This window comes from Hyposmocoma kahamanoa, unplaced genomic scaffold (genome assembly GCF_003589595.1).
Source record: "Hyposmocoma kahamanoa isolate Upper Pololo Valley unplaced genomic scaffold, ASM358959v1 94, whole genome shotgun sequence".
Classification (NCBI taxonomy): domain Eukaryota; kingdom Metazoa; phylum Arthropoda; class Insecta; order Lepidoptera; family Cosmopterigidae; genus Hyposmocoma; species Hyposmocoma kahamanoa.
The window spans coordinates 7,679,036-7,694,918 of NW_020654878.1; the positions used below are offsets into that span (position 1 = coordinate 7,679,036).

The 15,883-nt window shown below is 37.2% G+C and overlaps 2 protein-coding genes across 2 annotated transcripts in view; both read left to right on the top strand.

Moving 5' to 3' along the window:
• Positions 1-5,202, top strand: part of LOC113237983 — a 12,283-nt gene extending 7,081 nt beyond the window's left edge. Inside the window, exon 3 of the mRNA XM_026474700.1 lies at positions 4,950-5,202. Coding sequence (XP_026330485.1) covers positions 4,950-5,202 — 253 coding nt within the window. The remainder of the gene's footprint in view (positions 1-4,949) is intronic.
• A 137-nt stretch (positions 5,203-5,339) lies between these two features.
• LOC113237984 lies at positions 5,340-5,900 on the top strand. The gene has a single exon (XM_026474701.1). It carries the CDS (start codon positions 5,340-5,342, stop codon positions 5,898-5,900), a length of 561 nt encoding a protein of 186 aa, XP_026330486.1.
• Positions 5,901-15,883: the final 9,983 nt, after the last annotated feature.

The window sequence follows — 15,883 nt, forward strand, 5'->3', positions numbered from 1 at the left end:
AACGGAGTAAGGATCTCATGATTCTTATTGGGTATAATAGATAATTTGTAAAGATTATAGGTTTGGGGTAATATAATAGGAAACTTATATACTATTACTATACTATTTCCTACGTAATAAGAACTTAACTTAATTATATCATAATATTCTCTAATTTCTAAATCTATTATACTGCCTTCGCCATACAACGCCTTGACTTTACTGTTTAGATCTCGAATTGAGTCTGGGCTAATAATGGAATGATTCATGGTTGAACTTCGAATGAAGGCCAGGTTATTTTGTAATTTTGTTATCTCTTGAGATGCTAAATCTATATTATCTCCTATGATGAGAAATGCTTGTGCTAAATGAGCGTACTTTACTAAATCATATTCATTGGTAGCTACACTATTTCTTATTTTATACATGATCAATTCTTCTTATTTTGATTAGAGACTATACTATCGATAATTTTTGAATATTGAGATGACCATTCTTTAGGCAAACTTACATGACCATTTAGTTCGGATATAATAGAATTTTCTTTACTCTGTAGATCTCTAATGACTTTGTCATATGCAACGCGTCCGTATAATCGAGGTTGCCTGTTATACTTTTCACTACAGACCCTAAACCGTCAATAAGTCCTCTTCTAACACGATTAGTTTCAAAGGTTAATAATTGTTTAGATAAAGTTTTTAGTTTACTTTTCAAATAGTTAACATGGGGTTCGAACAGTGAAGATGTACTATTATTAAGGTCAGGACTTATATTAAATAGTTGATTATTTAAGGAATTTATTTTATTCTGTAGATCTTGGAAATTGACATATTGCAAAAACGAATGGTAGCTGGATATAATATTAGTGGGGCCTAATTTAAATGGTAATACACCGGGTCCATCATCCAGATTCTCAAGTTTTATTTCCTGCGTTAGAGCTGGTTGCAGGAAGGGTCAAGAGGATCCTGCAACAATTGAGCGCTTTTAGGTATCCTTTTTAGTCGAGATTTAGCGACAGGACCACGTTTCTTCCTAGTGTATATATGAATAGGTAGATCCGCCATAACAACATCCTTAGTATAGCGAGGAGCAAGTTTTTGACGGGACGCAAGTGGGTTCTGTACAAAAACCTGTTGCTTGGGGGAACACTCAACTTCATGTTCACGACCCTTATTTCGATTGTCTGTCAATTCCTGTCGACATGAGGTACCAGATTCCTGAATTAAATTATATACTTTACACATCTTATCTCGGTGATTAGTTATATACTGTTGTAATAGATGTGCTGAGAGATCTATATCAAGGGGATCCCGGGGATCAAAGTGACCTGTTACCACTTCAATCGGTCTACATTTAGTGAAGCTGTGTATGGTGTCACTATAAGCCAGAAGGGCGTACGGCATTAGGTTTATTACTGATTCGGATTTCTTATCAATTTTTAGGATTCGAATATGTTCTAAAATGGTTGAGTGGAATCTCTCAACGATTCCGTTTTCGTTAGGAGCGTGAGGTGCGACACAATGATGTTGTATCTTATATAACCTCGTGAATTCGGCAAAGAGTTGGTTACTAAATTCGGGGCCATTATCCGTTACTAAAGTTGTAGGTATTAAATGATGAGTGCAGTATCTTAATAATGCTTGTATTACGCTGAGAGCTGTTCCGTCTCTCAGGTAATAGGCCTGTGTATATTTGGAAAAAGCATCTACAATAGTTAAGAATTTCTCACTTTGAATCGTTAATAAATCTAAATGAACGAACTCAAATGGCTTAGTTGCTGGAGGAACTATACGGTACTGTTGTTTAATGGGGTTGCGATCATATTTAGCTTGACCGCAAACCGTGCATTCGTTAATAAATTTCACTATCTGCTCCCGCATTTTCGGCCAATAATACTTATGAGATAATGTTAGATAGGTTTCGTTAATGCCGCGATGGTTGGTTTTACCATCATGGTATTTATTGATTATGTCTTGTTGCCTTAAGTATTCCCTAACATTTTCTAATTCACGTTTAGAAATTATAAGATTCATAGCCGAATTTTTAAATGTTTTTTGTATAATTGGGACTATTACGTACTTAGCTTCAGGTGGGTAGATAAAAAGGCCTGTCTTAATTTTTGCGCGCATGCATCTAACCCTACACCTTAACGGGTCCTTCAAACCGCGTAGATATGCCTGTAAAGTCAGTTTTTTATAAAGGGTGCGCTTAGCTTCAATTGTAGTGTCTACGCTTTCGTGGAGGCTGACATATGTCATTATGGTACTGCATAAATTTTGGCACCGTTCATAGAACTCCTGTCGACTGTTCGATTCTTGGGTCTGCATAGATAAATAATTATATAGTGCAGTTTTGTCACGATGGTCAGCGAAATTATTTATTAAAGCTTTTCGTATACCATTTCAACTTTCCGGAAGCCCACTAGAATTAAGTCTAAGAAGCCCACTAGAGTCTGGACGCAGGGCCCGTGATTTTATTCAATATGCCATTAATAATGGCCAAATTTTTTAATTCATTCCCTGGAATCGTTTTAAAATGCGCGATAACCAGTTGGTCGCATATGTTTATGAATCGTGTTAAAACGTGAAGATTGCCATCAAATGCGGGCACTGGTATAAGGATTTAAAGGTAATGTCTAGATCGTCAGCCATCACCAGTTTATCAGTTTCCCGGTAATCTACGGATATACGTCTATTCGCGTCCACCCAACTATTCCTATTATTTCTTAAACTACTATTTCGTGAAGCCTTCGGATGAAAAATATTGAAAATTTACGTTAACACTACTAAAAAATGTCTACACAAATACTTATAGATACGGAATAAAATAAGAATAAAGGAAAGAACACTAGGAAATAAAGGAAGCAAGAACTTGAAAGATTCAAGGTACTTACAACATAATATCTGGTATCTTTTTCTGGTTGAATTGATGTCTGAATTCTCTTCTGCTGCAATCCGTTGTAGGTTCGAGTACCAGGAACGCGACTTGATAGCCGCTCGGGCGGCTTAGGGGTGTAAAAGTGCGATGATTTTACTCTAAATACCCAATACCGACCCGCGGGTATCCTACCAACTGCGCCAATTATGTGGTTTTGCAGCGGAAGATCCAAAAAAATCAATTTTATTTTATTTTATTTAATAAAGTATAATTAAAATTACAATACAATAAAAATATGAGACTCGACCGATGGTAGGTACAAGAATGAATTTTTATGAATTTTAAAATAGCCACGATGAGGTGATTGATGTCGTCAGCCGGTCACGTTATGCTGCATCCGCGCCTCGTGCAATAATGGGTCGTTGTCCATACTGAATTGGGGCGGTGCTTACTCGACGTATTACTTGTATTAGGGTTGCGTAACATACTTACGGTATGTTTTCAATAAATAAACACCGAAATCACCAGCCCAAACAATAACACACACGATTGTCGAGACGTGTTTTTGAAGTTGTTAATTTTTTTAAATGACAGACCCAGGCATTAAAAACTTTATGGTTTGCTAGAGTAGTTAACGAAATAGCAATTAATATTAGTTCATTTACCTGTTATAACTTCGATATCCGATAAATCGGTATAAAATCATCACCGGCAGCTCTTGGTGTGGTATGCGTCTATGGCTGCATGTATCGCGTGAGCGGATAGTCACTATGCCGCTGAAGGAGAATCCTTCAGTCTTAGGCGATTCATTTCAAATGGCAAGGAAGCGTTTTTTATCATTGGAGCGTAAGTTTCATAGAGAGCCTGTCTTTAAAGATAGGTACATAGAGTTCATGCACGAATATGAAAGCCGAGGTCACATGACCGAAAATAAGGAGCCTTCTTCTAGCTGTGTCATCCGTGAGTCCAGCCTTACGACAAAACTTCGTACAGTCTTTGATGCTTGCAACTTCTAGCTCTGGTTTGTCACTTAATGATATCCAGATGATCGGTCCAACTGTACAAGAAGACCTTTACTCTATATTATTATGTTTTCGTCAACACAAATACGTCGTAACCGGAGACGTAGAAAAAATGTATAGAGCGATTGAACTCAATCCCGCTCAACGCTCTCTCAACAATTGTGTTTAGGTATGATTCATCAGAGCCTTTAAAAACATACACGCTTAATACAGTGACATATGGCACAGCATCTGCGCCTTATTTAGCCGCTCAGTGTCTGGTCAGTTTGGTTTCCAGTGCTGTCGATAGTGACGTGAAACAGTCAATTCAACGTGACTTTTACGTTGATGATTATTGAGGCGGTTCGTCAACTATTGAAAACACTGTGAAGCTTTGCAAAGGAGTCATAACTACTTTAAAAACCGCCAAATTCAATTTAAGAAAATTTCAGTCAAATAGTTTAGAAATTCTTCATCAAATTACGCCTTTATTCTGTCAATAAGACAACGTCTTAGATATCTCAAACAGTGACATTCATGCTTCATCAAAAACTTTAGGTTTAAACTGGATCTGCGATTCAGACATCCTATCGTATTCTATAAATATTGAACTTCGTGAAAAGGTAACTAAGCGACACATACTTTCAGTCATCAGTCAAATTTTCGACCCACTGGGCCTCGTGGGACCGTGTGTTGTCGAAGCCAAAATGATGCAGTGGTTGTGGATCGAACAATGTTCATGGGATGAAGAGGTCTCACAAGAGATACAACAACTATGGCTGTGATTTGCCAACACGTTACCCCTTCTTAACCGATTACAGGTTCCTCGCTGGGTTTTTACAAATGACCCTGTTTTCCATGAAATTCATGTTTTTTCAGACGCATCAGAACGAGCGTTTGGGGCTTGCCTCTTCATTCGTTCCGTAGATACCTTAGGTTCAGTCAAGGTGCACCTCTTGATCTCGAAGAGTAGAGTAGTGCCAATAAAGCCAACAACAATACCTCGTCTCGAACTACTCGGGGCTCTTCTGGCTGCTAGGCTGTGTACCAAAGTATTATCGGCTTTATCTCTGTATCCATCGCCATTTGCAGATTCTGGTGTGACTCAATGATTGTATTAGGGTGGTTATATACATCACCTACTAATCTTAAAAGTTTTGTTCGCAACCGTGTGCATGGAATACAGGAGAGCACGGAGAGTTATACGTCGAAGGACAATCCGGCGGATCTTGTTTCTCGAGGGCTGAAGGCTGACCTTATCAGCGATTCATCGTTATGGTGGTCGGGGCCACCTTATTTATCAAAAATGAAGCTTTTTGGCCAAAAATGCCCAACGTTAGCGTGAAACAGGATCTACCCGAGTCTATTTTCAAAGATTTATTTACAATTGCCGGCCGAAAGAATAGAGGTTGCAAACTAATAAAGTCTTTTTGGGCAATCTTTATTTGCAATTCGATTTAAACCTGTCAAATCGAACTCGTTATGGCTCTATCTAGTGAAGCGTACATAGCCGCCTTAAATCGTTTTGTTTCACGTCGCGGCAAGCCTGAAAGCATCACGTCTGACAACGGTACCAATTTCGTTGGTACTTGTAACGAGCTAGCTCAATTCCTCGTACAGTCTGACCTAGAAGATCGCATTGCTCAAGAAGGCATCGAATTTAAATTCGTGCCGGCTTATACACCCCATTTCAATGGTTTAGCTGAAGCAGCCGTTCGTTCTACAAAACATCACCTTAGACGCTTGTTACCATTAACTAATTTGACCTATGAGGAGATGGCTACATGCCTCACTCAAATAGAGGCTGTACTAAATTCTCGTCCCCTCACCCCTCTTTCCACTGATCCCTTAGATTTTTCCGCTCTCACTCCTGCTCACTTTTTAATTGGACGCTCACTTATGTCCGTTCCTCAGCCGCAGGTTCCTGATACGGACATCAACCGCATCGAGAGATTCAGACGAATTGAGCTGCTGAAACAACACTTTTGGAAGCGCTTTTCCTTGGAGTACGTTGTTACATTGCTTCAAGAAAAGACGAAATGACGAACTTCAACTAAGGAGCTGAAACTTGACTCTCTTGTTCTCGTCAAAGAAAAGGCGTTGCTACAACTACTGTGGTCTTTAGGACGAGTCACTCAGCTCTACCCTGGCAGCGATGGAGTCACTAGAGTCGCGGAGTTAAAAACTAAGAGAGGCACCATACGTAGAGCCTTTAATAATATTTGCCCTCTTCCAGTTCTTTGAAGTCTTCACACTTCAACCCGGGGAGCATGTTGCGAACCGGTCTTATAGCCGCTCGGCACGAGACACGGCGAGCGTGACGTCACGGCGAGCGGCAGCGGCGCAGCGCCTTATCGACAGTCACCGGCGACGGTCGACCCCTATTCATTTATTACAAACGAGTACACGTGTGATTGAGACGGCGAATATACCAGTCCTATTGTAATACAGTCCACTTTTATTTCACGTCTCTTAGGACCCTAACATATTTAATAATTTGTCATTGATAGTTTATATTATTCTGTTGTTATTAATTAATTAATTGATTTTTCCTTGTACACGTCCGATAACAATGCTACAATTAAACTAAATTTAAGCAACATTTTGCATGCCTAGTCAGGTAAAACATGTGTTCTGTAATAATCGTTCCATCTTTCACACCATGTTTTAAGCAAATAAAATTTCATTTCATTTCATTTTAGGATGAATGAGTCGTGCGCCGGGCGGTAAGGTATTACTTGCTTGGCGGCCCTGGACGAACTCTTTCACAAGAAGCTCTACCGCTGATACAGTGCTAACCGCTCACGCGATTCATGCGTCTCTGGAAGCATACCACACCTAGAGGTGCCGGTGATGATTTTATACCGATTTATCGGATATCGAAGTTATAACAGGTAAAAGAACTAATACTAATTGCTATTTCGTTAACTACTCTAGCAAACCATAAAGTTTTTAATGTCTGGGTCTGTCATTTAAAAAAAATAAACAACTTCAAAAATACGTCACGACAATCGTGTGTGTTATTGTTTGGGCTGGTGATGTCGGTGTTTATTTATTGAAAACATACCGTAAGTTGCGTTTTTTAAGTTTACCCTGAATATAAATGTTTATAAACTATACTTTAAGGAGTAATTTCATGGTAAACATTAGAACCACTCAAACGGAGTATTATCATATTTACCCAAGTACACCAAAAATTTCATTAATGCTTTTTAAGTGCAGGATTTGCGGTGTATTACTGCATTTTATTTGAGACGTTTTTATTGTAGCACGGAGGGTATTTATTTAGCAATGCAGAACAATAATTTTTATTTTTAAAAACTTGTATTTAAACTGAATCCTTTTCTAATTTGCGAAACCAAATAGCCGCCATTTTGCGGTAGGATGAGCGCATCGCGTGAGCGGCTAACCACCTGAGTTAACAGAGATAGTCAAATGAATCAATACTGTTCATTATACAATAAAGTAAATGTATAATTTCTTTAACGAAGTTCTACTGGAGGATGGATAAAACGAAATTGATTTGAAAGGAAATGTACTAATATAAAGTTTTTGTACGACAATGCCGTCTCGAGTTATCGAATTGCTGCACTTGAGTGATTTACGATCTTGAACCTTAGCTTCAATCTTGAGTGACGGTTATTAATATGCGGAAATTTTGATAATTGAAGCGTAAACAATGAGCAAACGATGATGAGCACTAAATCGATATATCGCACTCTTCGAGCGGTTAAATACGGCGATGCAAACGCGATGCAGTCGCTAATCGTCTACCTTTACACATGCACGCAATTTTAAGCAGCGATGCAAACGCGAACCAAACGCGCGACTGCATCGATACAAACGCGCGATTGCACGTATCGCTACACTTGGGATTTATAGGCGATTGGATCGCTGCTAAAACTCGCAGTGTATAACCACTCTTAGTGTAACAAGGCCATATACAACTTTTCAGGAGAGAGGCTTATTATCAGTGATCGGAATTTAGGGAGTTAATTTACATAAAATATGAACGTTTTCTTAGTACAGATATAGCCATTTCGTCATCAAAGAAATTTCTTTTTATACAGTTTATTTTCTAAACATTCCATAATATAGGTTGTCTCTTGTTTATTTTATAAATGGCTAATGTTTTAAATATGTAAGTACGTATTGAAACACAACGACATTTTATTTCTTTTTAACATAATAATTGGTAGCAAATATTTAACAGGAAATAAATAATAATTTGTCGCCAATGCAATGTACTGTACAAATTTCAATAAATAATAGGCATATTCAAATATAATTAGTTCCGAGAAATCACGGGATTCGTAGAAGGGAAAGTCTACATTATTCTTTAGTTTAACTAAATTAAATTCCTTATTTCCGAACAAAGCTTATTGTAGACAAAATTAATTAATAAGTTGGTTTTCCTTTAATATGAGAGTTTATAAAATTCAACATATTGTTACAACAATTTGTTTAATGTACTTCGTGTTTTTTTTTTACTTTCTTGTAATAAAAGCACCTTTGACGTTGAGGAAATTATTCTATTTACAATATTTACCTTCCCTCCGTGCCCCATAGCCGTGGGACAACCTGTAGAAGCTGCATTAAACCTGGTTTGGAAGACTTGAATAAATGGCTCACTACTGAAATACTAATTAGTCCATTGTCATTCCTGTTCATCACACCATTAAATAATAGAAGCCTATAATCCAAGCACAAGCCTTTCACTGTGATAAAATGAAAGTAGAGATTTAACAATTTAACCATTTCACTTCTGTATCTGAGTGTCTAGAAGGTTTGAGCGTAATTACATAAGTTTGAGTTTGCCTTTATTGTTATACTGACTTGTTAACCGATTTCATTTCTGTACTGTATCTAAGTATATATAATGTAATAATGCCTTAGTAACTAATTAGCTTCAATATGCTTTTATGTTTTTGCTTATTGACCTTATGTGTCCATATATTATCTGTTTATATTTATTCTTTTACACTGAAATTAAACTTTTAATTTTGTGGTTTAATAGGAAAATATTTTAAGATAAAACACAAGGTTGCTGAGTTAAGTAACATTTAACATAAAGCATGGCAGAGTGGGAAATATTCACATTTTTATTTTTAAGTGCATTTTTAAATTACCTCAATAATAAACAACGACATCAACCTATAGATAAATACACTCACAGCAACTGTTCCAAACTGTTCCAAACAAAACACGATCAATAGTGATAGTGCTTTGTTTTAGTGTTGAATTTCGTCAAAGAGTATCAGTACCGCAGTACCGTGTACAGACGTAACAGTCTATAGTCTATACCTATAGGTAATGAGCTAGGCAGGTAGATAATATTGACTGTTTACCAATGATATTTATTCATAGTTGAGAAGTGAACATAAAACCCCCAGGGGTTTTTTGCCAGCAAAGTCGCTATTGGTTGCACAATACATTTCAATGTGCTTTGACCCAGGGGCAATCCGCTTATTATTCATAATTATTGTATTCTAAAATGAAAAACAAATTAAATAAAAGACAAAAATACAGTCGAGATGTTGAAATTATTGAAGTTATGTACTTGTCCTTGCGGAAAGGCAAAGCTATTTAGCCTAGTCTTTATTTACATTTTTTAAATTTATATGTGGTAACCATAGTAACTATTTTTTCATATTATCCCTACTCTGTCATTGTGTAGTCAGAGCACTCTGTTGTTTATTATCCTATGATATTGAAGTGTTGTGTCTTCGCCGCACATCAGTTGAAACGTTGATTATGAACGACATTTTAGCATTATTTTATTCATTCAACGTACTCCACATCCACTTGTTTTAAATAAAAAATCCTCCAATACTCTGGCGAAGTAACCCTACCTGTGGCGCCTTCCTAACCCCATATGAAATACCATATACTGAGCATCTATCTTTTTCACGCCAATGAAGAATACCGATTTTCTGTCCCGTTTCATGCGTCCAAAATCAATGAATTGCAAGACGGGAAATACGGAACTACGATAGAGTCACAGAAATAGCACAGTTGCAAACAAGAACTGTAAAACAGGTGTTAAACAGTGTGTTGAGTCGCTTCTTGCTCATTGACTAATGTCAATGACTCCAATCCAAATTGAAGGTTAGAAGTGTCTCTGACAATCTAATCGTGTAAAATTGTAATATTGTCATTATTTCTTTAAAGTCGGTGATTTGCTGTTCTTATATTAAATGGAAGTAAATTAAATTACTACGCCGCGAACCCAGTGAAGATTAATTCGTGCTAAATAGCTGCGCTTTTGTTGAATATTTTTTCCATGCAGTTAATTTTCCCGCTCTCCTTCCGCACAAATTTAATCAAATAAATAACACTAGCGCAATTATAGACACAAATACTACCACAAAAAATATACTCGACAAAGTATAATAACTAGAAACCTTTAGTTTATAACTAAAACAGGGTCTACAAATTATATTTAAGCTTTAATTGTCCGATATTGTGCTTGAAGAGCAAAAAAGAGATTTCCTCCAAAAACGGTCTTACGCGATTTTTAAATTAAGCCGACGATGTGTATCATCTCATGAGTTTCAATTTTTATCAAAGAACATCCTAAAAAGTTTTAGAACGTTGCACGAGCACGTCACTGCGATAAGTTGTGTACAAAATAACACAGAACTACGCTATTTAGTAAAGCTGCATATTTCATGGCGCCAAAAATTTATAATCATTTGCGAAAACAGATTAGATTGATCAATAATTTTAATGAATATAGAAGACAACGGTTAGCTTTTATAACAAATAGTACTTTTTACTCATTGACGTAATTATTTGCCAATAGTTATTGACATATTATTCGTGAATTTATTTTTATATCTTTTGCAATTTTACTTTATTTTCATATTTGACAATTTCATTAATAATTGTAATCAATAATTGAGTTTTGATTGATTGATTGTAATCATAAATAGTTGAATGATTATAATAAGGTGGATTTACGTAGAATAACTTAGATTTTTTTTAAATAGGATTTAATGTACCTTACTGTGACAAAATTTGATTCATTGATTGAGTTGTTGAATGTTCGACCCCGGGTCAAAAAATAAGATCGCTTTTTTTGTATGATAGTCTTTTGTAGTTGACCGCTGATCATTTGGAATGCGCCACCGGACAAAAGCTGAGCGTTCTTAACCCGTACAAAAATTTAAGTAGTGAGCCTGAAGGCGCGCAGTTGGGTACTGACCTCGGCATAGGATGGTATCGGACGCTTCCACTGGAAGGGCGTGCTGTAGAATAGAATCTGCGCGAGTACACGCAGAACTGGGGGCAATGTCATGTCATATATACATATACGATACGACACTACCACCGCCGTAGTTTGAAGATAACCGGAATTATTAAAGGTGAGAACTGTACATTCAATGTATTTATTTCAGTGCATTTATTTATACATCCTCTAGTGGTGTTTTATATTCCCATCTGTTCTGAAAGACTAAGGCTCAACTCAAACTGGCGCAGAGTCGAAGCGTCGCGTCGCGTTCTGTTTTTCAACTACACCGCCTGGCGACGCGCGTCGATGCGCGTTACTGCGCCGGGATCACAGTGTGGTCGGCGTCTGACGCCTCACGGCGCCCAAGTTTGTACCAGTTTGTGTTTGTTTGTACAACACAAATTTGTACCTTAATAATGGGCAAATATAGATGAATATGCTATAGGTGAAAAACATGACACGTCGGGACGCTTCGACTCTGCGCTAGTGTGAGTTGAGCCTTAGACGTAATCCTTTTCCACAAAAAAATTTATATTTTTAATGTAAATGTTTAGCGAAATTGGAGCTTTTGGGGTCATAATTGCTAAACGAAGAAACACGGTCTTTGTATCTCGTTGTAAATTTACACCCTGTTTGACCTATATATATTCTTTCAAATGTTAGTGTGCAGGTGAGCTTATAAACTTCCGATTTCTTTCCACTTTTCACTCTGTCCTTGCCATTGCAAAATCTGGAGCGCAAAGTGTTATTTGTCTCATAAGCAACATTTATGTTATTGGATTCCAAAATCCTTTCAAAATCTTTTCTGACAAATCGCAAACATAAGTAATTCTTGCCTTACACGAGTATTGTATTTATTAATTCTTTTTGTAGGAAGAGCAGTATATTGCTTTTGAGAGAGAGAGAATATATATATATATATATATATATATATATATATATATATATATAACATAAATTTTTATTAACATGGATTTCAGGAAAGTAACGCCAGAATCTATTAATTGTCCTTAATACATTCTGGATCTTTATATCAGAGACTACTACTATGGACAGGTAGTGCCACTCAGAGCTATAAATCACAGAGATCCGACAAGCACTGTCACTGCGCCCGTCACTCTGGGACATAAGTTGACAAGTTTCATGTGCCTGTAATTTCACCAAACTTAGTCTCGATATTGCAATATTAATTGATCTCGTGGTAGTGGCACTTTATTCTGCTACTTAGTCATATATTCAACTTCGGCAGTCGTCGGCTTCGACTCGGTACTCTTCGCCAATGATACCCTGACTAAATATATAGATATCCCGACTAAATTTAAAAGCAACAAACAGCGAAGTAAGCAACTAGTCCGACATGTCGCAAATTGGAGTCATTTCCGCAAGGGGTGACGCTTGGCACGTGAGCTCGTAGAAGCGTCGACACGTAGGCATGTAGGTGTCTTGTTTTTCCAAGCTGCCATGACAGGAAACGTTGTATAAACTCATGACCATAGACTCACTGTTTATACATAAACAGTTACAATGAATTTATATTATGAGTATAAGCCTTGAATCTCCAAGTAAAGTAAACTAGGAATGATTGTGAATGAAACAAAAGAAAGAATACAAGATTAAAAATGTTTTTCATTTATCTACACAATAATTCTTAGTTTGAAGAGATACTTTGGAGATTGCAGATTTATAATATAAATTCATTGTAACTGTTTATTTATGAATAGCTAATTAATTTTGACGTTTAGCAATCTCGAAACCTAAGGAATCCATAATTGTTGTCGCATAGTACAACTAGGTACCTACAGTAACGCTATCACAATAGGGTGCGATTTGCGTGAAAGTGACATAGAGTGCGTGATTTCTTTGCGAAAATAGCAGTATCTTACGCTTTATGTCGCTCTCGCTCAAGTCGCGCCTTATTGTGCTAGCCCTACAGGTACAACTAGGTAAACTCAAAAAGTTATTGTTAATTTCTAACTGCTTAAAGTGCCGTGGCAGCCTAATAATTTGACCTACCGTCTCTCAAGCAGAGGCCGTGGCTTCGAATCTGGGGATAAATTTTTTGAAATTTATGTGCGAAATTTAAATAGAAATTTATCATTGGGTTTTCGGTGAAGGAAAATATCGTGATGAAACCCGCACGTCGAAGACGGTTCACAACTCTCGGGAAACGTGTGAAATCACCAAACTGCATTGGGCTAGCGTGGCGGACGATTGCCTAAATCGGTGGCACGTATAAATGGGTTGATGATGATGACATTTTAAACTACTTTTGATATTAACAAACTATAGTAACCTGGTAGTTTAGTAGCAGTAGAGCTCCTTGTGAAATAGTCCAGGGAAGCGTTCTGGTTTTGAAAGGTAAGGGTGCTGGTGAAATTACAGGCACATGGAACTTGTCAATTTATGTCTCTGGGTGACGGGCGTAGTGGCGATCTCATCTTTGCGATTAAAAGCTCTGAGTTGCATTGCAACTGTTATGGACAGACGTGTAGCTTACCATCAGGCGCACGACTTGTTCGTCCCATCAATTGATATTATAAAAAAAAATATTTCAGAAAATATACCATTAAGGTTTTGTAAAAAACAAGATATTGCAGTTTTACCTATAAATTCCATTATCATCCAATAAAACTCATATCTGAGAGGAGACCCGTGACCAGTGCAGTGTGACGTACAAATGGGTCGATGATGTTGAACAAAATGTAATCGCTCTTTTGCTAAACCCCACAGCAAAATGATCTATTTTCCTCGAAAGCTGCATAAAAATTTATTGTTCCATATATTGGAACCAAACGGTCGTGAAAACGCGGTGCTTGCCAAAATTCACCTCAGAGCATTAGACCAACACAGGCAATTTCCTGAGCAAGCCCCACCTTGCACGCAATATCCGTTGGGAACATGTCTATTGTACCGCTATAACCGGCTAATAATCAACAATATTCCTGATTAGGTTTTACTGGGAATCGGGAAATGGCCCAAAAATCCCTTGACATATTACGTATTTTCTAGTTGATCGTAAATTGCGCGTTACGAAGAAATATTATTCATTTTCTTCACATTATTGTACTATCATAACGAGTCTTTGTCATATGTACGTGTAAAATTGCTTTAAAATTCTTCAGACGACTGGCCGTTTGTTTTTCAATAGATAAGGTTTATTTTTTCGAGTTTCTAAGTTTTCGCGATTGTTATATATAGGAATTGAAACTATTTTTCGGATCTAAATAGTGCATATTTAATTTTTCAAATACACCAACGTTTCGGGCCCTTGGCAGGTCAGTCAGCCGTGACCATGGACCAAGGGCCCAAAACGTTGGTTATATATATACGCGGTTTATAAAATGCGCAAAAAATAGTTTCCTTTCCTATTTTGACATATCTTTCTAATATTCTTTTAATGTTGTATAAAACCACAGAGAAGCGTTAGAGACATCGTGTGTCTCTAGGACGCGTGACGGTTTAAGTGGCAATTTGAAGTATATAGATCGTGGAGTTCGTACAGTAGATGACCTTAAGCTTTATCTCTGAACTTCTAAATCGCAGTGTTAAGTTTCCCCATGAGGAATGTCTACCCGGCTTGAATTGCGGTGGTTGTTGAAGCAAGCTTCGTTGTAGTGGGCACCTAGGGGTTGCATCCTAATTGGAACAATTTGTCGGCACCATTACGTTGCGGGCTTAGAGTATTTTTTATATGGAGTAACTGCATCTGCCGCCAATTATCCTGCTTAGAAAGGTAATTATGTTTTGCGGAGTTTTGTCTACTTGTTTTATGTATTTTGCGAAATAAACGCTGCCTGTAAAAATCACATGCGGTCTGATTTTTATGTCAACACTAACGCGTCCTTAATGCACCTAAATACGTTTCAAACAAAGTTTGAAGTCTTGGGTCTAGTTGTGGCCTATAGGTAAGAAAGAAAATATGACAAGAGGTCACGCTCGTAATAAAACACAAATTTTAGCCGACTTTAAAAAAGGAGCAGGTTCTCAATTCGACAATTTTTTGCAGGTCCGTATGTTACACGATAACTACGGCATTAGGCAAGCAACCAAATGCCCTTTTCCTGCTCAACCGCTTCCCTTCCCTTGTTGAAAAATTTACTTCGCCCTGTTGTCTCCCCACCATCAGTCTACAACACCTCACAAGTTACGTTCAGAAATACCATTTTAGGTTATCAGTAAACTATTGACACAATAAGATGCCGACAGATGGCGCGAGTAACAACAAAATGTTAGTTTAATATAACACGAGAATAGTGATGAACACCATATTTTTTTCCAATTACGATTACTACCTGTAGATACAACTTGTTGGAGCGTAAACATACTCTTTGTTTGAAGCACGATGACTTTAGTGTCACGCGTAAAAAATAATTCTCTCATAACTGTCTTCTCTATCAAACTGTACCTTCTGTTTCCGTAATATTTCTATATTATTGATAGATAGATATTTATTATATCTTCTAAATTATATTCGCGTTTACATTTCTAGTTCGTATTAGTTCCACAGGTTAAGGGCTCAGAATCCTTTCTGCAGTTTTGCCTCAAACAATATGCATTTAGCGCGCTCTACCAGAGTACGGTTCATGCGTCCGTTTTGTTCTGAAGTGTACGGAACGCTAGACTGGTGTTTGATGCTGGAAGCCGCTAGAAAGGCAGAGAATACTTTATTGCAATATTCTTTCCCATTGTCACTTCTCAATACCTCAATTTTATCTAACTCGTTTTCAATTTCATTTTTGTACTTCTCAAACACAGATTTTATATCCAACTTGTTCTTTAAAAAATACACATA